The 26,543-nt window shown below is 37.4% G+C and overlaps 1 protein-coding gene across 1 annotated transcript in view; it reads left to right on the top strand.

Moving 5' to 3' along the window:
• ARFGEF1 (ARF guanine nucleotide exchange factor 1) overlaps positions 1-26,543 on the top strand; it is a 102,447-nt gene that overhangs the window by 8,143 nt on the left and 67,761 nt on the right. The window contains exon 2 of the mRNA XM_069854205.1: positions 23,770-23,800. Within this exon, the coding sequence (XP_069710306.1) occupies positions 23,770-23,800 (31 nt within the window). The remainder of the gene's footprint in view (positions 1-23,769; positions 23,801-26,543) is intronic.

The following is a 26,543-nucleotide window of genomic DNA, read 5'->3' as shown; positions in this document are numbered from 1 at the left end:
ATTCTCTGAAGTGGCTCCTTTTAGCTTTTCTCTAAGCTATGTTCAAATGTACACTTCCATAGTAAAGGATCTCAAAGCAGTCATGTATTTGTTTACAACGTTTGATTAGATGCCCAAAATATATCTTTCTGCTGGGTTTTTTTAATCTTTATTTTTCTCTTGTAATTTTTTTTTGAGCTTGAACAAGCAACAGTTTTTCAGGTAATTTTAAAATACAGAAAACCCCAGCCCTGAAAAGCAGATTTATGCTTGGCCAAAGCAGTGGGCATGTCTAATTTGATAAAACCCCATGACTGCGTTGTTCACTGGCTCAGATTGTTTTTTGCAGGTATGCTGTTCTTGTTCTGTTCTAGTATTATTTAATTTTTCTGGTAAACAGGTTTCATTCTAATTGTGTTATCTAACTAGCTGTTTTGTCATGGTTGGGTATTCTTTGTCTTTTTTGCCAGCTTTTTATTTTATAATAGAATTGTGTCCGCATACTCTAACAGCTTAACTAAATTTTACCAAAACCAAGAGTCTTTTATTAGAACATCTAGGGCATGATTGCTGTGGGCTTCCTTTTCTTTTTCAGTTGTTGATTTCTGTTCAGAAGGTTTTACTTCTGTTCCATTTCCTTTCCCTCCCCCATTTTTTGTACTCTCTCTGTCATATATGCTGATGTGGTACGAGATTACATGGTTATTGATATTGTGCTGTTTAATACTTGGTTTTGTTCGAATGGGTAATGTCTGCTGTCCAGTGCTCTTCGATCTTTTTTTCATGTCATGTAAATTAAGATAATTTTAAGGTAATTTAAAATACCCACCCTTGACATAAATGGGTTTATTCAAGCCCTCTTTTTGTCTGCTCTTAAAGAGAGAGGGAGATAGGTTTGAAAAAGGTTATCCATTAATAATACAAATTGCACTCTCATTGTCTTTAGCACTTGCTATACTAATAATCTTAACAGGTTTTGTGATGTTATTCCTCCTTTTCATTTAGAAATAAAAGCATAATTAAGTTTGTAAATATTTCATGTCAAGAGATTTTAGTCAATGCTGGATAGGGGTGTTTTACTGCATTGTGTTTTACTGGATGTAATTGTGGGACTATTGAGAGTCTGTTTGCATTGCAGTCACGTGTCAGAAATGTTTGAATGAACAACATGCTTCAGTATTGCCATGTGCAGCATTGCAGGTTAAGAGAAACTGGGGATAGATACTATTAGGCTTTCAAATAGAGATTAAAATGTTGGGGTATACTAAAATTGTTCAATAATATTTTATACTGTGGGACTCAGATTTCCAGTTGAGTAGTACAGGGTACGCTTACAAAGTTTCCAATCTGTGAATTAAATATAATGGTTTGATTTATGTGGTAGCTCCCCATCATATTTTAGTTCAAAAACTGTGTTACAAACTAACATAGCTATGTTTGCACAAGTCAGTGTACTTCTAGTGCAGGTAATGAGCATAAACTAATGGGAATGCCCTTTCAAATGAAGCTGCTTTTGCAAAGGTGTGGTTCTGTAGTGAGTAAAACTAACCCAACTGTGCATGCCTGGCAAGCAGCCTTGCAGGTTACAGCAGCGTGTATAAAGGTCTGGGGGTTACCATTGCATGGACTGAGAGTGCAGCAGCTGGCAAAGAATCACAATTATTTTCTGCAATTCGGGAAAGCTGGAAAATGCAGAGTCTTAACTTGGCTTGCTTCATTTGACTGATGGACTGTGACGTCTGCAAGAATACTGGATCTTGTGCAGAGTATGAGAAAGTGGATAGGAATAAATTAACCTCTGTTTTCAGTATCCTGAAATGAAAACAGAGCTTTATAACTGCTGTAAGTAAAATTGCTGGAATAGGACAGTTGCATTTGCTTAGAAGTTTGAAAGCAGAATAAAGACTGCCTAAGTGCCTAAGAGCTATGATTAAAATTTTCTTCACCTGCGGCAAAATGAGACAGAAGTTTTCCACTTGTGATTTAAGACATGGCACTTTATTTTGTCTGATTATGTGTGCATAATTACGCATATAAATAGATCTTGAATGTTTAGAAACTTTGCGGTAAAGATAAACAGTTTTCTTCTACAAAACTGTCTCTGACAGTAGGAGCACGGGGGAAGACTATGATGGTTAGTGGTATTTGGAGGAGCCTTAGGTTTGTGTCTTAGAAGCAGAAAGAAAGAGAAGAGAGGATAAATTTGACCTCTAGCCTGGAGTCTTATGTTATCAAAACAAATTCTGCATTTGAGTTGCTAACACTGTCTTTTACATTGAAAGTAAAACAGCACTTAGGCCATTCTTTGCTTGGTCACCTGCCTTTGTCATGAAAGCAGAAGCCACCGTCTGTCTGCTTGGTTGCCTTCTGAGGAGTGGCATGGCACTAAGAGGTTTCTTACCTCTACCCTTTGGGTGATTGTTTCTTTTATGCTTTTGTGTAGGCGTTCACTTTAATAACATCCCTCACCTCCCCCTCCAAACCAAAAATCCCTCTTCCCCCAAAGCTGCTCTCTGAAACTGGACCAGAGGGAGGGCTGGCCCAGGGTGAAATACTCTCACAAGGAAATTCCTTATTTAAAGAACGATAAAGTGTAATTTTGAGTATCTTCTAAAACAATATTGGAGACTCTTTTACTATTTATTGACACTATCTATAAAACTTTAAGGATATGTGTAACTTCAGAGATACATTTTTGTATACAGATTGTGCCTGTGACTGTATATGCGCTACTGATGCATTGCACTAACTCTTAGAGAATGTTAGAATTGTATGATTGTTTAGAGATAGGCTAAATTTAGAATCAAGAGTGTGTTTGCTTAAAGCCTAGCATGAGTAGGGCTTGTTTAAAGTTTAGTGTAATTGAACTTTAAATTAACTCTGTTGGTTAGCATGGATAGCTAAGCAGGGGAGGAGGTATAGGGCTTACTTGAGAGGATGAACTTGTGTTTAACTTTTGCTGAGTTGCAGAAAGGGGCCCCAGGGACTAGTTCAACCAGAAGGTAAGAGATCGTAGGCAGCTGCATACCTTGAAGAAAAGGAGTGGCTTGCCTAGAAACAGGGAGGAAATAAAATAGGGAATAGAATACCCCAGTCTTGAAATGCCATTGGATCAACTTTTGTGCAGAGAGCAAATGAAGAACACATGGGGGTAGGAACTTAAATTGTAAAAGGTATAATTGCCCAGGAGTGTGTTTGTTCTGGGTCTCTCTTCAAGGAGACACCCAGCCTGGACTCTATCAGAACCTGGGTTTTGAACTTTTAACACTAACTTATGTAAAATATTTCTGACTCTGACCTCCACAGAGGTAGATACGGCCAAAATAGGTTTATATGCCAATTACTCAAATATATAATAATATAAAACCCTTCTTGAACAGCACAGATGAGGCGTATTAGATGTAATCGACCAAATGCCTGATGAGTGCTAGGTGGTAATGGAAGATGTTTGCATTTGATCAAAAATAGGTTGTTTAGATACAGCCATTGAGTTATGCACTGACTTCTGACATATAAAGAAACTTCCATTATTTTGAAAGCAATAAATAGTTAGAAAAGCCAAGTATACTTTTATAATAGAGCAGATGATTTTGAAAGTTCTTTACTGTAGTTTATAACAGCACTTGTTTAATCATGTGTCCTAAAATGTTCTTAAAGAACAAGTAGGAGGGGCACATACTCAGAGCAGTAGGAAGTGTAATTGCTGTTAGATAAAAATTATGTGTATAAATAACCAATTTGTGTAGTCAATATGAGTACACTTTTCCGTAATAGTTCATTATGAACTTGTGGATTCAGTAAATATTGAACTGAATGCCTTAATTACCTTGTTTTTCACAGCTTTGGTACGTAATGGTAGAAGACACCGTAACGCCATGTGCAACATGGGTGGGGTTAACAAAATTGTGTAGTGGTGACTTTTTTAAGTAGTCTTCCAGATGTCTGCTGATGAGCATCTGAGAAAAGAAAGGGTAGTGTCATATGAGTAGTTGTTGTAATTTAAGCAGTCTGATCTTTAAGAAATATTTATTTTGAACGTAAATAAAAGTTAGGAGGTAGAAAATAAAGATTTCAATATATTAATACTCTAATGCATATATGCTATACTGAAGTCAGCTGCACTGGAGCTTTCAGACTGTTGTAATACTCATATTCATCCTTCTTGTGTTCAAACATCTTAGGCTTAGCTGCTTCCTATATCAAAGTGCAATGAAGAAGTCAGGACTTCAGTAACAGTGTGATCACTTTGAAAGCTTCATTTGAAAGACCTTGCATCAGGACTTCTGATTTTACATTTGTAATAGAAAATTAAAAATTTGATATGGTTGTAACCTTTTTGAGGGGCATACCATAGATATAAAAATAAACCTAAGTCCATACTTTCTTGTTATCCGGGATTTTTTTTACCTCTGTCAAATGTAGCTCAGTTAATTTTCTAGACAATTGTTCAGTTGTAGTCTCCTGCCTATCTTGTATCTGGAAAAGACATGGATTTTCTTATGATCCAGAGCCATGGCAAGAGGGAAGTGGCACAATGTATTTTTAATTAGAAGGATACCAGTAGTATCATTCTTGTATAGACTTGCATGTGACCTTTAAAGTTTTAGTGCTTGAAATGGGCAAGAGTCTTGCAGTGTCATGTGAGTTTGCTGCTTGTTTTTTCATCCCTGCTTGGCAGATTTCTTTTGAAGTTAGTGAGACTGGGCTACTTAATGGGAATAGAGAGGGGAGGGAGGGAAGGGCATTTCTTAAGATATCGTGAAATTATAAGGATATTGTATTTAAGTCTGAATAAAGCTTAGTAATTTCCAAGTTCTAAATTACCTTTTAAACCACCAGTTTCCAGAAGGACAGAAAATAATTGGAGCCAGATAGCTACAGCAAGAATGGAAGTGAAAGATAAAATGTAGATTTTTCCCATGTTACGAAGGGATCTTTTAATTTGATTCTAGCTGTTTTTAGAACTGCATAGGGCACAAAAGCTTATTATACTCAGTTGTATTGAGTCTTTGACAATTCACAGCACTGATTGTATGACAGAAAGGTGTATGAAACCACCTCATAGACACTGAAAATTTTATAGTGAGTGATTACCCCTGTTGGCGGGAGGAAAATTACCTTTTTCCAGGATATGAGAAGGGTTATTACATACATACATACATAGTTCAGTGAGTTTTAACTTTGGATTTTATTTTAAAATATTACAGCAGTCAAAGTAAATACCTGCTTTGAGGTAAATATGCTCAGAATAAATCATTATTATATGCCAGGATTTATTTTATTCCATGAGTGTGTTTTGTGTGACACCTATTTAGTCTATTGTATGCCTGTGTTCATGGAGGGGACAGCAGAGGCGTGTTTCCTTTTCTTACCTTGAATAAGCTGTGAAACTTGAGTTATTTTAATGTATGTAATATTAGTTTGTAGTAGCTGGTTGTGCTTTTAAAAGTATGGAATAAGGATGCATGATCATTGCTATGCATGTGTGCTTATTCTTGAAAAAAACTTTTCAGGAAAAATATGATTGCTTGAAGGATCACTTTACATGAAAAAGTGTTAGCGAAGAGGTGGGCTGTGTGGAAAGTGGACGTGTAGCTTTTGTTCATGCTGCCAAATGATCGAAACAAGACAAAGAAACTTAATGACAGTCTTGTTCTGCAGCACCAGCCTGTCTTGGCCAGAATAAATATACTGCATTAGTAAAACCTCTATTTCAGTCTTTAGTTGTCATCAACCAAGCAAATGAGCAAGTAGAAAATAATAGAGAAGTCTCAAGAAATAGTTTCATCAATAGGTAACTGTGTCAAAACCAGCTGTACGTTTGTTCACATATGAATACCAGAAGTCCTTAAAAATAGTCTGCTGAAATATCATTGGTTTTAAAAACTGGCCATTCAAATAACAGGCCAGGAATGAGGAAGGATAATGTGTGGGAAAGTTAATTCCATAGCATTAATTACGTAGGTATGAATGTTTAATTTGCTGTGCTTTTACAGAAAGCTCAGTCATGTTACATAAATAAATCAACTGTGTTGACAGGTAACATTCAATTAAGATGTATTGAGCAGCTCTCAAGTCCTTCTAGGGCACTACCCCGGAATCAGTTTAAGATGTATCAGCTGAAGAGCTGGTCTGTAATAGTGAGCATTCTCATTGTTACATCCTCAAACGTGCACTAAAATATGCTCAAATTCAGCTTCATAGTACTCATGAAAAAGACTCATTAAAGCAATTTTTTTTGTTTCAAATGGAGTAATACAGAGAATGATTTGAAGAGAGCAAAATGCGTAGAGCTAACCTGGTGATTCTTTGTCATGTGTTTTATTAACACGTAGAAATATGTACCAGCTGTCGATAAAAGCTTATGAGAAGACCATGCTGAAATGGATATGAACAAATGGCAAACAAGAAAACACACCCATACGCTGGCTTGTAGATGATAAAGATGTGGACAGGCAGGAGGGGATCCAGAGAACGGGCCACAAAGGTGATCAAAGGAAGCTTGACATATGAGGAGAGGCTCAGAGAACTGGATTTATTCAGCCTTGAGAGAAGAAGACTTAGGGAAGACCCTGTCACCATGTTCCAGTATTTGGAGGGTGGCTAAAAAGAAGATGGAGATTCCCTTTTTACAGGGAGTCACATGGAAATGTCTAAGAGTAATGGGTACAAGTTACTCCTGGGAGGTTCTGAATGGAGACAAGAGGAAACATTTTCACAGTGAGAGCAATCAGCCATAGGAATGATCTCCCCAAGGAAGTGGTGAATTCCCCAACACTGGACACCTTTCAGATTCAGCTGAACAAGGGTGCTGGACAATCTTGTCTAGACTGTGCTTTTGTCAAGAAAGGTTGGACCAGATGATCCTTGAGGCCCCTTCCAACCTGGTATTCTGTGATTCTCTGGTATCACAGAAATATTTAGGGAATATAAAGATATGGAAGGAGACCAAAATACGTTATTTTCCTTGTTGTATATGGAAATTGTGGAATCTTCCTATAGTGGAATTACAAGGAATGAGTCAGAAAAACCTCCCAATTTAAAGTTCAAATCAAAGTTTTTATTAGCTCATTAGGATTAGGATTTTCAAAGGGTCTCTAATCTGCAATTGATGAACTGTTTAATAAAGTATGTGATACTGAACTTTCATTGATTGCTAAAGGAATGAGAGATACTAAATGCAAGTAGCGTCAGTCATTCTGTTGGGTTTTTTTTGGGGGGTTGGTTGTTTTGGGTTTGTTTTTTTTTTTAAAAAAAACTGTTGGGCATATAAAGGATGGAGAAATCCTGAGCACTTCAGTCTGAACCCTAGCAAAAAATGAAGCTGGAAGAGAACAACATGGGCATGAGTGCCATAGCGAGGAACAATCGGTGCAGGCTTCGCAGAAGGGAAATTTAGAATCACAAATCTGTAAGGCAGAGTTGTTGAGTGTGCAGATAAGCATATGATAATATAATTTTGCAATAAACCTCAACCAGGTTGCTTGCCTAAGGTTCCTGCATTCTGTATTCACCACCCAATGATATTACAGTTCTGTAGAGGTCCGCGCTGTTTGGAGGTGAACAGTGAGGTGGCGAAGGTTGACAAAATAAAGCATTTAAAAGAGTGAAAACAATCTGTTAAAAAGCCCTCAGTTATGCTACGCTGACCCACTTGTTGATAAAGTGGCAATAGTGAAATGTTGATAAATGCAAACTAATCCATGTGGGTGAAAAGGAGGAAGTGGAGGATGAAACTGGTCTAAATTGTGCATGCACACACATAGGCTTTAAGTTTTATCCATCAGGATGAAGGGAGGGGGAGAAGCTGGAGTTGCTGTGAATTCATGAAAATATGGATTCCTTTGTCAAACAGACAAATAGGAAAACAATGCGGGGGGAGGAAGCCTTTACACCATTTCATGAAGATTTCACGTCTAATTCTGCTTCCTGCTGCCTCCCAAAGTGACAGTGGACTTAGAAATGATGACTTGGAAGTTAAAAATGATGATTCTTCTGGAATATCTTTCAGAAGAGATCAAGCAGGCCATGCCACTTGTTTCTTGGGTAGGGGAGGAAGTGGGAAGATGGGTGATAAAGGAAGTTTGTGAGATTGCAAGTGGCATGGACATTAAGAGGGAATAACTGATTGTAATTGCTTGTAATGCAGATCCGGAGATCCTGTAAGGATCTCAGCTTATTTAAAGCAAAGCAAAAAACAATGTTCTTTCTTGCAGCTTGTAATTGCATTGATCCTGAAAGCTAAAATGGTTTAAAAAGTGATTAAATGAAAGTTTAGCAAGAGTTGTCAAACCTGCAAGAACAGTCTTTGTGCAGGAAGAGTATAAGCCACAGATGGCTGGATGCTGGTAGGAGGGTACTATTGCAGTGTTCTTGCCCTGCTTGTATAATAAGCATTTATTTAGGCATATGCTGTTGGCCACTCACAGAAGCAAAATACAGGTTGGATATCAAGGGTTTAAGAAAAAAATGTCATTCTTTTTGTCCAATCCAATCTGGCAGTTTTAGGCTTGATTTCTGGGTTTGTTTGCTAGTTCTCAAAGTTTACATGAATTTTATTTAAAAATCTGGGATAGGGACGCACATCATTTTTGTTTGTGTCTTTGGACACTGATCTGTGTATGTATTTCATGAGACGTTCATTGTCTGCCAAGCTTGATTAGTTACCTTTCTGCCTCCTCTTTGAAATTTGTTTTCATTTAGTTCCATTATGTCTGCAGTCCGTGGAGAAACAGCTTTGAGCCAGTTAGTGCAAAAGTCCAAACAGGTTTCTGCTAAATTATCTTGGTTTTCTGTTTTGCTTTCTATTTTTCATTTATTTATTAAAATACTTGTTTAACCTCGAGGGAAAAAGAAATTTGTTTTATTAACTAAATGGACTGGAGCTACTGAATGCAAATCCCTGTCTTATGACATAAAATGATGATGAATATACTGGTTTTCTGGGAATGGCATCGTGAACTGAAGATACACTAATTCTGGAGTTAAACTTTGCATGTAGGTGTGAAGAGCTGTGTTGTATCTGAAGCAGGAAGAACAGAATGCTTGTATAACATAAGGAGAGATGAATTGCTGCAAAATCTGCTCCAGCTTGATTTTTCCAATCTATGTTTGGTCAGGCCTTAAAAATTGGATTCTTAAATAAGTCAAGTGTGTAAGTGAAGATATAGTAGTAATGTTTTCTTTGAGTTTTTGTCCTAATTCATATAAATACAGTACTTTATTACAGCTGTTATACAGTTGTTAAAATATGAGAGCATTGGTGCTTGAGGAACCAGCTTTGTGACTTAAATTCATGTTACATGTCCCCTGTTCTTCTGTTACTAGGTTGTTGATTCTGTATTGGAAGCATAAACTCTTGAAACAGGATTCAGCTAAAGAGTAAATTGCCTCAGGTTAGGGGCTTCATATGCATCAAATCTCTCGTATTCTGATGATTGTATTGGTCAGCTCTCTGCTGGCTTTGGAGAATGGTCAGACAAGTCCTGAAGCACAGCTCCTGGCTAGTACAGCTTCCTCAGCCGTTTACAACTCGCACTTAGAAGAAATTAGGCAGATAGAATGCATGAAAACGTGCACGTTGCAACATCTTAATATCAAACCAAATCCTGTCTTGAATGCAGCACTTCGTGTTTCTAGATGCAGGTTTTGTTGAGTCTTTGGGCTCCTTTTGCAGTTGTCAGTGCAAACAATTAAAAAAGTCAATTAAATTTCAAGAGTTACTCAGCTACTTAAGAGACTTGTGTCCATTAAGCCATTTAGTTATTACATTGTTTTACTGCAAGTGAATGCTGAAGTGATGTTCTTGTGTAAAAGAAGTCTTTTGGAAATATATGGAATCAACTCACGGAGAAGTCTGGATTGAAGGGGACCTGTGGAGATGATGTGTTGAAAGCAGGGCTGTAGGTTAGGTTTATAGCCCTGTCTGCAGTATGGTGAGTAATTCCAGCAGAGCAGACTCTGCCACTTCTCTGGACAGCCTGTTTGCTGTTTAGATATTACCAAAGTTAATAAGTAGGCAATGGCACATCAGGTTGTGCAGAAATTTCTCTTTTACTGGGATGGATGTGGTGAAAGAATCCAGCAGGTGTAATTGCAGAGGGGTGAGGTAATTTCTTACTGTCAGTTCTTTGGTTTTTTTGAGTTGGGCTCCTCTTATTTGCCTTCATTGAACTTAAAGGTCAGACTTCAGGGTGATCTTCAGCAAGAAGCTCGTTGTGTCCTTTCTGATGACTTACAAATTGCAGGAGTCTGTTCTGGATATATTAAATTTCAGATATGCTTTTTCAGGCAGGTGGAAATGATTTGATTGAAAATGCTTTCCCTTTTGCAAATGTAATGCTGGGTCTGCAAAATTTTTTTCTGTCATCTTTGTATTTTATCAGAAACACACACCTTTCTAAGCAGACTATAAGGGATATGTTTGTGTTTCTGCTCTTAAAAATGTGGGTAGCTAACCCGCTCTGTCAGGGGAGTAGGAGGACAGCCCAGCTTGGCATGAAGAGACGCAATGTGCATTACGTCAAGCTTCCTTTCTTTTTAAGAAATTATGCTGCAGTTCCTTGATATCTGACAGTTTTAATCAGAAATATTGTACATAATTCTTTTATTTGCCAGTATTCATTAGTTTCACTTTGAACTTAAAAAAAGAAGAATCTGTGTTGTGTTTGAGTAGCTAAGAGTACTTTTCATAAAAAGTTTATCAGGTTGTCCGAACAGTGATGGAGGCTGGAAATGTATCGGTATGCTCATTGCAGTTTTAGTCATAACCTATCTTGTGAGTCAAACTAATAGTTAAATTCTTGTGGTCCTTATTATAATCTGCTCTATTAAAACTTATACTTCAAGTTATAGGTTAGATCTAGGGAGTAAAAATTGCATTATATATGGAGATGGGATGTGTGTGCATATACTTATATAAAAATTTTTGAGAGGTAGATAGTCTTAAATTTCTACTTTCTACTGTGATTCTGAAATAACTACATTATATTCAGTGCTTAAATGGAAAAATACAAAGACGTAGATCCAAGTTAATTTCTTAAAGGTTGCGGCCAGAAGAAGTGAAGCTGCTTTTGACTTCTCTAAGTTTCAGAGGGCAACATATCAAGCTGCTGTAGCGAATTAAGAGTTACTGATGATTCATCATCTCTGGAACTAGACGAACATGTTTCACAATCTTAAGCCACAGAGCTACTGGTCTCTGTGGTTTTGAGGAAGCATAAACCCACCATACTCAAAGAGTTTCTGCCATCCTGCTCTTACATGCAGTACAAGCTACATTTCTGCTGATTGAAGCAGGTGTTCATTCAGTGGAACTAGTGAATATTTGTGAAAGTTGATAGAGGGAATGGATTTATTGAATCACTCCTCAGTATGTCCTATTGAAGTTTATTCACTGTGTTCACTTTTTGATGAGTGTGCTGAGAAATGAAAGTGTCCCACCATTTGAATCAGGTAAATGGTGAGAGGGGGCTAAGTCCAGTTAATTTGTGTGGAATATTCTAGAGAAACCAAAGGAGTTACATACTATTTCAGACCATGACATTGTATCATCCCTGAAGGCTTACCTTCCTCCCCTTAAATTCGAGACGTAGTTCAATGAGTAGATCCCTAACTCTTCCTAGTGGTGTTACAGGTACTTACAGGAGTTTCACACAGATAGAGTACATTGTAATGTTGGGTTGCAGTGACAGAGGGGATGCAGATATAAAGAGTTACGCTGGTTACAATGCCTATTTTATGGAATTTGTTATTGGTAATTAGTTTCTTTTACCTTGTTATGGGTTACTGAGATGACGAGAAAATTTGAAAAATCAATCATTGAGGCAGAAAAGATGGGAGTATTTTATCTCCAAAGACTTGTGATGCTTTTCTGAGTCCAGCCTGTTGATATTTTCATGAAAGACAATTGGTAACAAACTGTTTTTTATACTTGTCTGTATACTATTGCACTCAGTTGATAAAACTGCTTTTTCCGTAAATTACAGCTATTCCGATCTGAATAATTGTAGTATATCCTTTCATCAGACTCTTCTAGGGGGTCTGTCTTAATTTGATTATTTCTCTGCAATGTTTTGTCCTCCTATATTCTTTACTAAAGAAATAAATTACCTCCCTCAACATACATTTTCATGTTCACATGTTGAATTTAATCTTTGGTTCTTTCTGTGCTTCCAGTCTGTTATAATGAACACTTCGTATTTCCCCAGTAGCAGCATTTTCTTCCCAATCCTACAGTTACCCCATGGTAAAACCAGATAAAGGAACTGACCCGTATTTAAAAAAAAAAAAAAAGTTTTAAACTTGAAGTTAAAAACTTCAACTTTTAATTTCTTAATCCAGTGTTACTTCTCAGCTGGTAAGGTCCCTCTTCAATTTTATAGCAGGCATGTGCAAACAGTTGTACTGGAATAACGTAGATGATGCATACAGGGAGAAAGGGATGTTAAGTACAAACAAGATTTGTGCCATTTAACACATTGAATACTTCTTGCTGTGTAGTCTTTTTCTTGAGTAGTAATTGACTCATCTGTCTGCATAGGGATATGAATTCTTACTTTTTTAAGCAGCAAAAAAATACAGAAAAGCAATAAAAACACCTGAGTGAAGTTAGTCTGTGCTGTTTTCAAAATATTGTGCTACCTGCCTCTTTATTTGGATAGCTGTTGGTTGTGTTATGCGATGGGGTTGGGGCCTCTAGAATCAGGATTTATACAACTCATAAGTATGTTAGTGAAGAAGGCGAGAAAGAAGGGTCAGAAAACACAATACACATTCTGAATATAGAGAGGAATAATCAACTGCAGACTTCCTCTCCCTTACCTGAGAAAGAAACATTATTGTCCTTATAAAGCTCATTGCATTAGAAAAAATACTAATGCTGATGAAACACAGTGGGTAAACTTAATACAGCTTTGCAGTGTGTTTATCCCAATGCAGCTGTGCATATCCACTGCAATCGGTGATTCTGTTCCAGCTCTTCCTTCCTGATATGTGATACACGTGAGGTGTGGCAGCTTGTGATCATGCAGCCCTACAATGAGTTCAAATAGCTCACTGACACAAGGAAGACTAAAATTATCAGTCTATTTAAACTGCATAATCTTGGCAGTGATTGTGCAAATAAGCGTGATGTGACACATGGAATAGGAGGAATCCCTGTTTTTGGTGGTCACCCTAAATCACATTAAAGCATATTGGAAAACTGTGCTTCCAGGCAAGATCCTTTCTATAATCTGGTTAGCCGGCTGTGTATTTAGTAAGCAACCAAATTACCTGTATATTAATGCATCTCTTCAGCTGCTTCTGCCATGAGTTCTGAGTGTGAAACCAATGTATGGGGGTAGTGGGAGGAGATAGCAAAAAGCCTGGAGCTTTGAAAGGTATGCCCTGCTTGATTAAAGTAAATGTACATGGCTGTCTCTTCTTGTAACTGTGTTTAAAGATGTAAATAAAAAGTCTATTTCCATTCTTTGATTTTGATCTAAGTATGAGAGATTTCTCTGAGGAGTGAAGACACAAGTTTGGATACTGCTGGGAGTTTCCTGTAGATTTAATAAAGGATGGAGATCCATATAATATTGAAGGAGAGCAGAGGGATTTACTGCTGCAGAAGATGAGCTTTTCACCCACGTTAGAATACAAATGCTACTAATAAAACTACAATTCAGTTATCATTGGCAATGTGTGGCCTATGTGTGTCACGCCTCCTCTTCTTCCCAAGTAGTCAGTAAAGCAAACTTGACAGTTGTCTCGACTTGATTTAGCAAGTAGAGGGATTATTACAGAAAATCTAGTCATAAAATCTCACTGGACTGAATGATTCTAAATTAATTTTAAGCATAATGAAGCCACTAGAGTATAATAGTTTCTTCCTTTGAGTAGATTTGCCAGTGATTCTCTGTTGAAAAATGTCATACCTAACGAGCTGAAGGAGCAGGTAGTAATGTTGGTTCAGTGGAGACAGGTTGTGCATTCAAGCTTCTGAATTCACCCGAGTTGCATATTCTCAAATGATATCATATTGTGAGCAGGGGTGGGGAGGAGCTGTAGTTCTGTATGAATGACTGTCTGAAAAAGAAAATTAAGAGTAAGTGAGAAGATTGCTTCACAGTTAAAAAGCCCGATAAAGACCATCAGATATACAGTTACTGTCTTTTGAATTGCCGATATAAAAGTGGAGAAATACTTAATGGCATTTGCTGTAAAACTTTAGTGTATCAGAAAATGTGGCATGGGAAGTAACAACATATAATGTTCCTCTTTTACATTAGCACTCTCTTTAGAGGATTAGTGTCATCTGAAGTTGAAGCAACTCACCTGTACAAAGTTCATATTCATGGCTTTTGGGTTTTTTTTACTTCATGTGTATGTACACCTGAATACTCTTCTGTATACTTCGAAGATTACTACTTCGTGTCTTTCTAAGCTGATGAGGTAGAACTTAGTATTTCAATTAATTAGAGTGTTTCAGGATTTTGTAGATCACAATAAGGAAGATCTACACAGAATTTTATTAAGAGTCATCAGACTCAAAATATAATTGCTGTTTGTTTGGAACACTGCTTAAGTGTCATTAATCTGTGTTTCCTTAGTTACTCCTTCAATACCTGTAAACATGAAGTTGTAGCAGCATAATACATTTGAATAGAAGGCAAGTGGAAGTGTTCAAATATGCTCTTAAGGTTGTTTTGTTTACCTGTACAAGTATTACTTGCTGTTTTATAAGTTCTGTTTGAAGGCCACAACGGTGACTTTCTTAAATCTGCACAGAGCTTTGCTTCCTTCCAAGTATCAGCAGACATAAGAACAGATGTGTAAATAAACTGTAACTGAGGGTCTATGCTCAGGAATTTTGAGGGGAAGGAAATATTCATAGTATGCTACAATGGGGAGGATGAACACAAGTGAAATTCACACTTTGAAGTTATATGTCCTTGCGCTTGCATCTATATTTCTTCCAATCTTGTTTCTCCTTAGGTTAGCTTCCTGGATTAAATCAAAGAATACTGCCCTAGAGGCCAAGTGCTGTTACCAGCCTCTTCTTGGACTTCCACAAATAGGACTTTTTTTGTCCATCTTACAGTCACTTTTTTCAGGAGGATCTGAGGGAAGGGAGGAGGGACCTCTGTGCATCCTAGAAGGTATGATGGAGAAAGCTGTTTATAGGATTTATAGGAAGACACAGTTATATGATACTTATCCTGGGAATTCCATTTAAGGAACAATTTCCAGCTAGTGAATGTTTTCTTCTTCAGGCTGCCTGAAATACTGATTATTTCAGTACCATCTCCCTATAATGAATTTACATAAACTGTTACCAGTTTTAGGCAAGTCAACCTGATTTGATAATCCAGGGGAATAACAGTATTAGACTGAATTGTTTAATTATTCTGTGGTAATTTGAGATCCCAGTGTGGCTTCTTATAAAGCTTTCATATTTTGTTGGTTTACATAGACTGATACTGTAAGTTAATTCCACTGCTACAGTTAAAATAATTGGGAGAGGAAAATACCGTAATCTAAGTTTCCCAGTTACTCTTCTCCATGTGTCTTCAGCACAAGAAAACATATTGAAACTGGAGTAGTTCAGAGTTTAGAACTAGTGGGTCAGAGGCTCTGTGAGAGCAAGAGGAGTGGTCAGCTGGAGGCCTGGAGAAAAGTCCTGTGCAGTGTGTGTGCTTGACAGTGTTTGTCTCCTAGCAAATCCTCAGCTTTGTGGAAATCCTATGAGGGGTTTAGATGTTACAAACAAGGTGCCAAGAGCAAGTGCCTAATTTGCAGAATGTGTTTTTACATAAACTTGCTGGTTTTTCTTAGACTGAACAACTTGGCAGAAGTTGCTCACAGATATCATCTCTGATCATCATTGAATGCAGTGGACCTTGAGTTAAAAATAGCTGTGTGTTTCTCCAGTTCTATTGTTTGGACTCCATAAACCTTAATGTTTTCATTTTTTTTCTGAAGGCAGTTACTGACTTTGGGTAATACTTCCTTTAGCTGAATAGGCAAGAGACTTTTTTTTTTCTTGGCGCTGCTTGAAGCCAACAAACAGCAGATACCAGGAAAATCAAGACGTTTGGGGTATTTATTTAGAAATATATTCCAGTAGCCCCTTTCAGGGAAAAACTTACTCAGTATGATCTGCTTGGAATTTTATCTCTTCGAGAGAGAGGGAACATTTTTTGTTCCTATCACGTTTATATGGCTTTAGTACTGTGAGTTCAAACTTGGTAATTTTTTAAAAATTAAACTATCACTGTATGTGTAATAATCTTATCACAGAGCTGGAAATATAGTCAATGAAAGTTATCTACAAATAAATATTGAATTTCTAGTTTTATATTACTTACAGTCCAGCTAACATCATCTTACAATTTTAAATTGACAGGTACCTTTAGACTGCTAGGTCTTTGAGGTTTTCCATGTATACTGACATGGAGAAGGACATTTTCAGTATTGTTAATTATGAAAATTTGATTTTTTAAACTGCCTTGGCTGCTGCAGTATTTTATATGATATTGGAGACAGTCACAAGAATATTTGGATGGAAGGAAGCAAGTTAAGTCAATTCATGCAAAGCCTTTAATGTTTTAATAGGATTTCATTTTCTTAAATATAAATATCGATATAATTTAAATTCCTCTTCACAGCACGTTCCTTGGATCTCATTCACCTGGTTTGCTTTGAAGGAACTGAATTCAAATTGCTTCCTTCTCACAGCAGTCTTCCATGGTATAAGTAATCATAGAATGGTATAGAATCATGGAATGGTTTGGGCTGGAAGCAACGTCAAAGGTCATCTAGTTCCAACTGCTCTGCCATGGGCAGGGACACCTTCCACTAGACCAGGTTGCTCAAAGCCTTGTCCAACCTGGCCTTGAACCCCTCCAGGAATGGGGGCATTCACAGCTTCTCTGGGCAGCTTGTTCCAGTGCCTCATTGCTCTCACTGTAAAAGATTTATTCCTAATATCTAATTTAAATCTCCCCTCTTTGAGGTTAAAACTGTTACCCCTCATCCTGTCACTACGATCCCTGATAAAAAGACCCTCCCCATCGTTCCTGAGGGACCCCTTAAAGTACTGGAAGGCTGCTATAGGGTCTCCCTGGAGCCTTCTCTTCTCTAGGCTGAACAACCCCAACTCTCTCAGCCTGTCCTCATAGGGGAGGTCCTGCAGCCCTCTGATCATCTTTGTAGCCCTCCTTTGAGCCTGCTCCAAGAGATCCATGCCCTTCCTGTGCTGAGCACTCCAGAACTGAATGCAGGTGAGCTCTCACGAGAGCAGAGAGGGAGAATCACCTCCCTCATCCTGTGGGTCACACTACTTTGGATGCAGCCCAGGATATGGTTGGCTTTCTAGGCTCCCAAGTGCACTTTGCCTGCTCATGTTGAGCTTCTCATCCACCAGCACCCCCAAGTCCTCCTCTTCACGGCTGCTCTCAATCTGTAATGCGGGCTCCAAACATTGACTTGTTTCCTTGGAGTACTGCAGCCTCTGCTGCTTTGGCTGTTTCTACCTTCTGATTACCCAGGATGGTTACAATTCTTTGAAAAGAGTAGCACAGTTTACTATCCTGATGTATGTGATACCCCTATCTTTTTAGTTGTAATATTGTTATGACTTTTTCTCATTTGCATATGTTTTTGGCATTAAGAAGAGTTGAAGTATCTAAGATTTTTTTCAATATTAAGTGGAAGATTAGCTTCCTGTTCTTTTCCCCTAGTGAGCAGAGGAGCAAGTATATATATATTTTAGATGTAATTTTTATAAGGTAGTCCCCCCCAACGCCCCCCATCCCTGTGAAAATGCAGGATGTTTTCTGTTCCAATAAATATACTTTCAGTTAGGTAAATAAACTTCAATTCTGAGTTTTATGCTGAATATTAATCATCTTTAGATGTGGAGATCCTTGTAGAGTTGAGACTTGCGCATGTGCTTCTTTGGCAGGCAGCGTCAGCTGTTTGGAATACAGTATGGTGGGGATGTAATATGTGCTTATTTTTCAAGAAATTTTGATGCAGGAATGGAGAAATAGTATGTGATGTGTATTTAAATGCTTTTAAGCATGTGGGTTTTTCCTAGCATCATGCTTGTAAAGTATTTTTCCATTTTATGGTAAATAGTTTCCCTTTTCCAATGGTGAGTTCCATAAGAATTCTTTTCCCTGTAATCTATTGTACAGCTAAATATTGAGCTGATGCCGTAGAACTTAGCTCCATGTACTGTTCCTGAAGGTAACCCGTTTAGTTATCCCTTACTTGACGAGAATGTTATCCTTGACTTCTGCCAAAGTATAACCATAGAGTGTTTATGCTTTATAGGATATTACAGCATATTTAGGTGAGCAGAAAGAAATGTTACCTAAAATAAGCTAGAGGAGTCTGTTTCATGTGCCGTGAAATGCTGGTATAGGAACCGAGGGAATAATCCAGTCATAAACAAATTTCAAATTTGAGTTAGAGACAACCTTCAGTGTAATTAAGGTTTAAATCATCCTTTGAATCGGCTTAGCGGGGCAAACAGTGAATTAGTTCTAAGTTGGAGTTTGATCAGCATTATAGGCCTGTTAAGACAGTATTGCCCACAGCACCTGCTTGAGCCACGTGGCCTGTTCTGATCTTTCTGATTAGGTGTTACCCACTGTCATTACAGACAGATGTTGATTTTATAGTTGCAAATGAGTTTAGCTGGTTAGATGGTGCTAAAGGGAGAAAAATAAACTAGAAACTAGTTTGGTTTGGTTTTTTTATTGTAGAAACTATGAACAGTCTGAAGAGGGTAAGGAAGAGTGTTCACATGACGTGCTGAAATAGTAAGTTAAAGTTGGAGAAGGTGAGAATGGAATCACAGATACTTGTTATGGTGTTTTACCTCTGGCCAGCAACCCCCTCGGTAGCTGGTATCAGGGAGAGAGTGGGAAGGATAAAAGTACAAAAAATATGGATTGGATTAAAGGCAGTTGTATGAGGAAAAAAAACGGAGATGGGCAAGAACAAAGGAAAACAAAAAAAGCAATAGCTCACCACCCGGCGACTGATGCCCAGCCAGGTCCCAAGCAGTGGCAGGTAAACTACTGTTACCTCCTCCAGATTTTCATTGTTCAACATGCTGCCATACGGCATAGGATATCCCTTCAGTCATTTGGGGTCAGCTGTCCCAGCTGTGTCCCCTCCCATCTTGTGCACCCACAGCCTACTTGCTGGTGGCATGGTACGAGAAGCAGAAAAGCCCTTGACTCTGTGTGAACACTGCTCAGCTGTATCTAAAATATCCCTGTCTTATTAACACTGTTTCCAGCACAAATGTAAAACACAGCCCCATACAAGCTGCCATGAAGAAAATTAACTCTGTCCCAGCCCAAACCAGTATACCTGTATGAAAAAGGCCTTAGACCTTTTCAGAGATTTTTTTTTTTGAAATGATGATGGTCTGTAGAAGTGTAGATGAATGGAAAATAATGTTGAAATTATGTATGTGACTCATTGTACCTGCTAGGCAAAACAGTTGATGCATACCACTGTAAAATTGCAAAATAATGCATCTTGTTGATCAACTCTATTTTTCTGTGCAAAAGCCACATATATTTCCATTAGTTCTGTGGTATAGCTCTCTGAAGAGCTGATCTTATGGAACTGCATGAAAGTGAGAGTTCAGGAGGGGTTTATTTTTTTTTTTTTCTGATGCACTTTATTTAAGAGTACTAAATTTACCCTGATTATTAATAGCTCTAGTTTAGGACACATCATCCTTTCAGTGTCATGGAATTATCTGACCTATTTCCTACATAATTCTGTGTTTGTCTCCCAGATAATGCAGAGAAAGACTCTGGAAGCTGTAGTCCTTTTCTCTAGTCTTCTTGCCCTGTTACAGCATCTGGCATCCTTTCTTACTCTTACTTCCCAAAACTAATTGTGATGCTGCGATAATAAACTTTTCCAGCTCTTGGATCTTCTCCTTTGTGGTTTTGAGTGTATGTTTTGGAGAGCGGTACAGCAAAACAAGGAAGCAGCCGTGTGTTCAAGCCTGGCTTCATCTCCCTTTTCTAGCTAATCTTTAGTTTTGCTGGGATTACTTTTTCCTATTTAGAAGAATGTATCAGTCAGTGTTTTGGTTCATCTGTCTATAACTGATAATTTATCTAGCATGACAATTTTTAGTTACTTTTATTATAATCTGTTGTTCTGATGATGATGTGTCTTGCATTTTATTATGCTCCCTACTGTATGTGGTTAATCATGATGAAATTGTACTGTGACTAACTTGTGCTTTGGCATGGAGAGAAGAGGGAGTAATCGGATAGTAAGGAGAATAGGTTTTCTCTGTTCTCGAGGGTAAAAGTAAAGTTTGCTTTTACAGTATTTTGCTGTCCACCTTGTTCATAGTAATGGTGTCGTACTATGTGCTTAGCTGCCAATGTTTTAGTCTCCTGAAATATTGATGTTAGTTACTATAAGGCATTTTATTTTACAAAGTTTATGAAATCTATATTTTCACATTAATAGACTGATGCAATGCTGCTCAAAACAGTAGTAATGTTTCATTAGATTGACACTTGCAGAAGCTTTTTTCCTTGTAATTGTAGTATGCTTCCTTCAGTTACAAAAATTTCCGTTTTCTGATATGAACTGCTATGACCTATTCTGAAGATTCTCTCGTGGAGTAATTTAAGAAAGAATAGTGAAAATTTGTTAGGATATCTGCAGTGTGGTGAGGGCTCTAAGCAGCTCTGATGGGATTTTTTTTTTATTTTGGTAATCTTTGCAAGTACTGTTACAGTTTACAAAGCAGAGAATAAATTAAGAGAGGATCTGATGCTGCAGCAAGATGACAGTGAGGTGGGTTTGATAGATTCTTCTAGTTAGGAATAAAACAAGTTACTGCAAAGTGGAACCACTGTTTCTGATCTTTCTTTTCCTGAATGTTGTTTTACAGTTGCCTGATTGCCAGGGACTGCCTTTATTCAAGCAGTGCTTTCAGCTCAAGAAATTTGCTTAAACACACAGTTTAACCACTGTTTTGAAATTTGTAAAACTAAGTAGGGTGCCTGAACACTCACTTGCTGTCATGTCTGCTTTAAATAGTACTGGAAGAGTAGCAGAGCTTAGACCATATGCTGTCTTTTAATGGCAAAATATATTGTGTTAAGGGAGAGGGTGGAGAGCTGAAGAACTGGCTTACTTTTACTTCCTTATGCCATTTTCACATTAATTCAATTATTTATCCTTTTAAATTATTTGGCTTTTCTGATTTTATTTTTCCTGGTGGCTTTTTTTTTTTTTCTCCTAATGCTTCTCTTCTGAGAGGAGACAATGTTTCTCAAACTTTTGCTTTCTGAAGAAGATCATAAAGGGTGTTCTCCCCAACTTAAGAAAGGCTTTACCACTTGATATGTGGAGGAGGTCCAGAGACAAATTCTGATAGTGGTCGTTCTCCAGCATCAGCATTCTGGGGGGAGATTGTCCATGTGTTGGGCTTTGTTCATAGCAGTAGTCTGAATTGATTCTTATTCTAGATTTGTTACTTTTTTTTTTTCACTCTAGCCAAAGTATGAAATAACTTGTAAATGGACAAATCTTTGTGTTGTCAATAGAGTAGTAGACTCCTGTACCTAAGTGATCCTAAGTAAAGCTGTTAAATAAACTATTGTACCTGTTTAAGGTTATCAAAATCTAATAAAATTGTAACATGAAATTTGTGTTGTAATGAGTTGACTATGATTGTTTTATCTTCAGTTGAAATATCATCTTTCTTTATATTAAACACCATGAAATGGGTTATAATCTTGGGTTATAACTCGAACATAAAATTATAGAAATGTTTGTTAGCATGGCTTAAGTTCAAAGTATGTAACTAAGTGATTTCTGAATTTGTGTTAATTGTTTTGAACAAGAACTTACTATAAAACAGGAAGATTTAAAGAAGTCAAGTTCCATAAGATGTGATTTCTACTTACGTGTTGATTGTCTGCCCTCCTATCTTTTCAATAGCACTACTTTCATACCTTGTGTCATTTTACAGGAAAAAAAATCATTAATGTCATTCCATTTATAGGGTTGCTATCCAAGCAAAGAATTAGAGTTCCCTTAGTTTCTGTAGTCTACTGTGTTTCATTCTGTGTTCAAAATAGCTGTGTATTGGGTGAGAATCTGATTAATTTTGCCACTTCAGTTGGAAGCTTTGACCTCAGAAACCATTCTGTACTTGCATCTGTCAGTTGTTTGTTGAACAGACTTCAGAACATCTCAGGGAGTTGGGTGCCTTGAGGGTGAATGCTAAGGTTGAAGGTGAAATAATGAAAGGTATGAAGATGCTGCAAGGGAGGAAGAGAGTTTCTTCTCCTTCCCGTTAGCCGGGAATTTGTCTTCAAGTGGGTGTATGGATCAAGCATTGTAAGGCATGCTTTGCTGAAACATTACTGACTATAAGACTTGTTATTATTGTCCCCTATTGAGGAATATTGAATAGCTGGAATATAGAGCTATTTTCGTGTTTTGTCTAATAATGGATGACACAGATGTGAACTGCTTCTTGACTGGCTGTTCCTCAGATGAACCACTTACTTGCTAACCCCAGGGTCTTGCTGGGGGTGAACTGAAAAATTACTTCGATTTTGGGTTGATGGGTGTTACTTATATTCACTTTTCTTTATACTGAGCAAGTCTGTTAGTGAATGTATTTGATAGTAGTGATTTGTGACTGAATACCAAACTTAGGAACCTATTTTAAAATAAGTGCATCTGTATGCCTGTAAGTGAGGGGTGGGACCCGGACCAAGTATGCTTTTGCTGCATGGGAGCTTGGTTAGAAATATTCAGTTGGAGTTTTTTTCTCAGAATTGATTCATGCCACTTGTTTAAAGTTTATAGAAAAAAATCTTAAAATGTTGGGTTTAGTTAGTCATGGTTTTTCATGTTTGAGCAGGACTTGACATTAGAATGGATTTCCTGAGATGATTTCTTCAAACATATACATATATTTCCATACTTGATCCTGTACCTTTTTATTTCAAGAACATGTTCCAACAACATTGGAAATGCTAGTCTTTATGGAGTTATTTCCTGTAATTTAAGTGTGCTAAATAACCAGAGAGTATAAACAAAAATACTTTTCAAACTGAAGATACTTCATAGAATTAATTTCAGTAATTTAAAATTACTTATAAAATGTATTGTAAAAAGTTACTTAGAATGCCTTGTCAACAGCATTAAACTGTGAGTCTTTCTGTTTTAATATATTTTAAAAGCATGTGAAAGCAGAGGTACTCCAGGCTTCTTTTTCTAGCCTCTGGCTGTCACTGTGGTGTCTAATGGTATTTAAAACCATGGATAAGTATTAGTCATCAAGGTTTCATGTAAGAATTGGTAATAGTGATTTATTGTTTTTCTGTATAATCCACGTTTAGCAAGCAGTATATCCTTTATGGGTAGATAAATAGTTTTAATAAAATTTGCATTTTCCTCATTATTTCTGTATACATGAGCTGTGAAAAGAGCTTGCCAGTGTCCTTGCAGAAACATTCTAGGGATGTGGTGTTTACTTAGCATGACTGGGTGCAAATTTAAGTATTAAGTATTGAATATATATTTGTAAAGCAATTTTGATTCAGTTTACAAGAAATGCAGGTGAAGAGTAGAAGCTGTTAAGAAACTGCTTATAAACATGTATTTTCTGTTTTCAACTAATCCTGGTTTCAAATAGTTTTGGTTTCCAGTAATTTTCAGTTATTGAATTTTATATTAGCGGTTTTGATACCATTTCCATAACTGTGCCTTTGTTTCATTTTACAGATGAAATAAAGGCTGAAACAGAAAAGCAAAGGTATGTGATAGTTCATCATATTAAACAATAGTGCTTTACCGTCCTAAGGCGTGTGTCATCCTTACTTTGCACGGGGAGTACGATCTCTCTCTGAAAAGCATTTTCAATGTATTTTGTAAGGTTGGTGGTATCTGAAAACATGCTACAGGTTCTTCTGTGACTGACTGTGACAGTGCAAGGCACGGGGCTTGGGAGCAGAGGCAAAAGACAGCTTACAGGGAGCAGGCTGACACTATCTGCCTAGGGAGGTTAGGAGCAGACTTCAGGATTAGAAGAGGACTTTGTGAATGGTGTGGAAAGTATTGGTGGAGAGACCTGAGCTTAAAAGTATCCTGAAATGGGTTCAGAGGAGGGAGATGTGCCTGAAATGCAAATCATAGGATCAGTAAAGTTAGAAGAGACCTCTTAAGATCATCAAGTCCAACGTCAGCCCAACACCACCACACCTTACTAAACTATGTCCCGAAGTGCCACGTCTACATGCTTTTTGAAAACCTCTAGGGATAAAACAACTTGAACTGAGTTAGCAAAGGGAAGAGGCTGGGGTGAGGAAGTGGAAACAAGTGGGAAAGGCTAGTAGGACTAGCTGTAGATATCTGGAGGCAGCTTCTCTGTAAGTGAAGGTAGAGGCAAAAATTGACATTCAGCACTGTGCCCCTATCAACAAGTGAAATTTTAAGTATTGGCAAATTGTGGAGTCCATTATTCATATTTACTTACATGTTCTACAGGATTTCCTTCCTCATTCAGTGTACGTATGAGTCAGGTCTGTGTGGTGGCCTGTTTATACCTCCTGTTGCAAGAATTGGATCAGTGGGTGAACTGATGATGCAAGTGTTCTTACGGCTTAAGCAGATGAGTGCTGCTTGGAGACCTGCTTCTGCCCTGTAACCAAATGTATGGTTTATGCAAATCATTTAAACCACAGCTGTCAAAATTGGCTGCTAATGATTCCTGTCCTGGATACTTCAGCTAAAATCTACAAGTTTTGGTTTGGAAAATATAAGCACTTCTAGCGGGAAAGGAAGCCAGTGGAAACTGTTTCACGAGTTGTAAAGGGCAATCAAATATGCTGAAGAACTTAATTTTGCAGTTTATCAAATTGCAGAGGTAAAAATTAGTGGGTGCATCTTTCTGAGTCACTGTACTTCTGTTTGCACCAGCAAAATAAAGTTAGTACTGCCAGCTTATGGTAAGATTGTAAAAATGAAGTTAGTATTTGTGTAGTGTTCAGAAAATATTGCACCAAGCATCACAAAATAGTAGTAACTGGTTTTATAAGAGGTTTTACTTAGGATAATATAAAGCAGAAGTCCACGTTGTGAAGCACTGTAAGAAAAAAGTTCTTAATATTGAATTCGGTGGGAGATATTTGTTCTGGGCACCAAGAACAGAAAAGTAATGCTTGATCCTGCAGTTAAATACCATGCTAAAACTAATGAGAGCATGGATTTATAGTGATTTACACAAGGATGATTCAGCCATTTCTGATTTTGGGTGCTTAAATGCTGTCCTATTAATATCTAAAGTTGTGATATTTTAGGGTATAATGTGTCTGTCCAATCTGCCTCTGTACATTTGCTAAATAGGTTTTAGGTTTTCTTCAGTGCTGTCTTTATTTCGGCAGTAGCCTTTTCCTGCTATGAAGACGTTGCTGGGCTTGGAAACTATGAATGGATTTTCCCTGTTCTTATGTAGAGTCAAATTTTTTAGATGCAGTAGGAAATACTGTTTTTCTAAGCTTTAGAATAAGGAAACTTCTTAGTTTATAAATTTTTTTTTTTTTTTAGCTTCTTATTTCTGTAATTGAGATTTGAATATTCTAACAAGGAACTTGTAGTGGTAATGGCTTAATTTTTTTATGGTCCCCGTTCAAGGAAACTGCTCTTCCAGTTACTTGGAATGCATTGAAAACAAGAAATCATTCCTACCTCCTAGAAATTTTGCACAAAAAAGCTGCTTATTTTGTTTTATTGTTTTTAAACAGAACTGATGTTTGGTAGTGAGGTGAAGGGGAATGGAATAGAAAAGGACAAGCTGATTTGTATAACCTTACACAGAAAATGCTGCCAAAATAATTCTAAAAATTCATTATTTGAGACATACATGATCCTGTTTCTGTGGCTGATACGTAAATATCAGCATATTTCTTAATTCTCATGGTTGGTAGATCCTGTGGTGGAAGAAATTTAGGGACGGTTTCTGTTTTCAGTGTGCTGGAAAATAAACAACAAACCCAACTGAACTAATTTCCTCACTGACATTAAGAATGAAAGACTCTGGATTTTTCTTATCCTCCCCTCTGCTATCCCCACCCCTTCCATGTCAGCAAGGTGAAGAGCTTATTAAGTTATCTTCCAGAGGCAAATGAAGCATCATCTTCTGTATTTATTATTCTGGACATTTTTTAATTGCTTTCTAATTAAGAGAAGCTTCAGGCTTCTGCAGTTGCTTGCGGTGGCACAGGTTCTTCATTTTTGGAATAAATTCATGGGCTGCTCCTGTTTTTATTTCTGGAATGTTTTTTTTTAACTGAATGTTAATGGTTTCAGTAGATGTAATCACTAGATGAAGAGCAGTCTTGTCATAAAACATGAGCAAAAGATACCACCCTTCTGTTCCTCAGAGGAAATCTTTCATAGGAATTTAGGAAATATTTGAGAATGTAGAAGAATCATGTACCTTCTCTGCACCTTATCTGATTTGGGTTTTGTCCAAAAGAGCTCTGTTTCCAGCAGAGCAA

The sequence above is a fragment of the Phaenicophaeus curvirostris genome, chromosome 3 (assembly GCF_032191515.1).
Source record: "Phaenicophaeus curvirostris isolate KB17595 chromosome 3, BPBGC_Pcur_1.0, whole genome shotgun sequence".
In the NCBI taxonomy this organism is placed as follows: Eukaryota; Metazoa; Chordata; class Aves; order Cuculiformes; family Cuculidae; genus Phaenicophaeus; species Phaenicophaeus curvirostris.
Note: the sequence above shows the minus strand (reverse complement) of the source record. Positions and strands in the feature narration are given on the sequence as shown.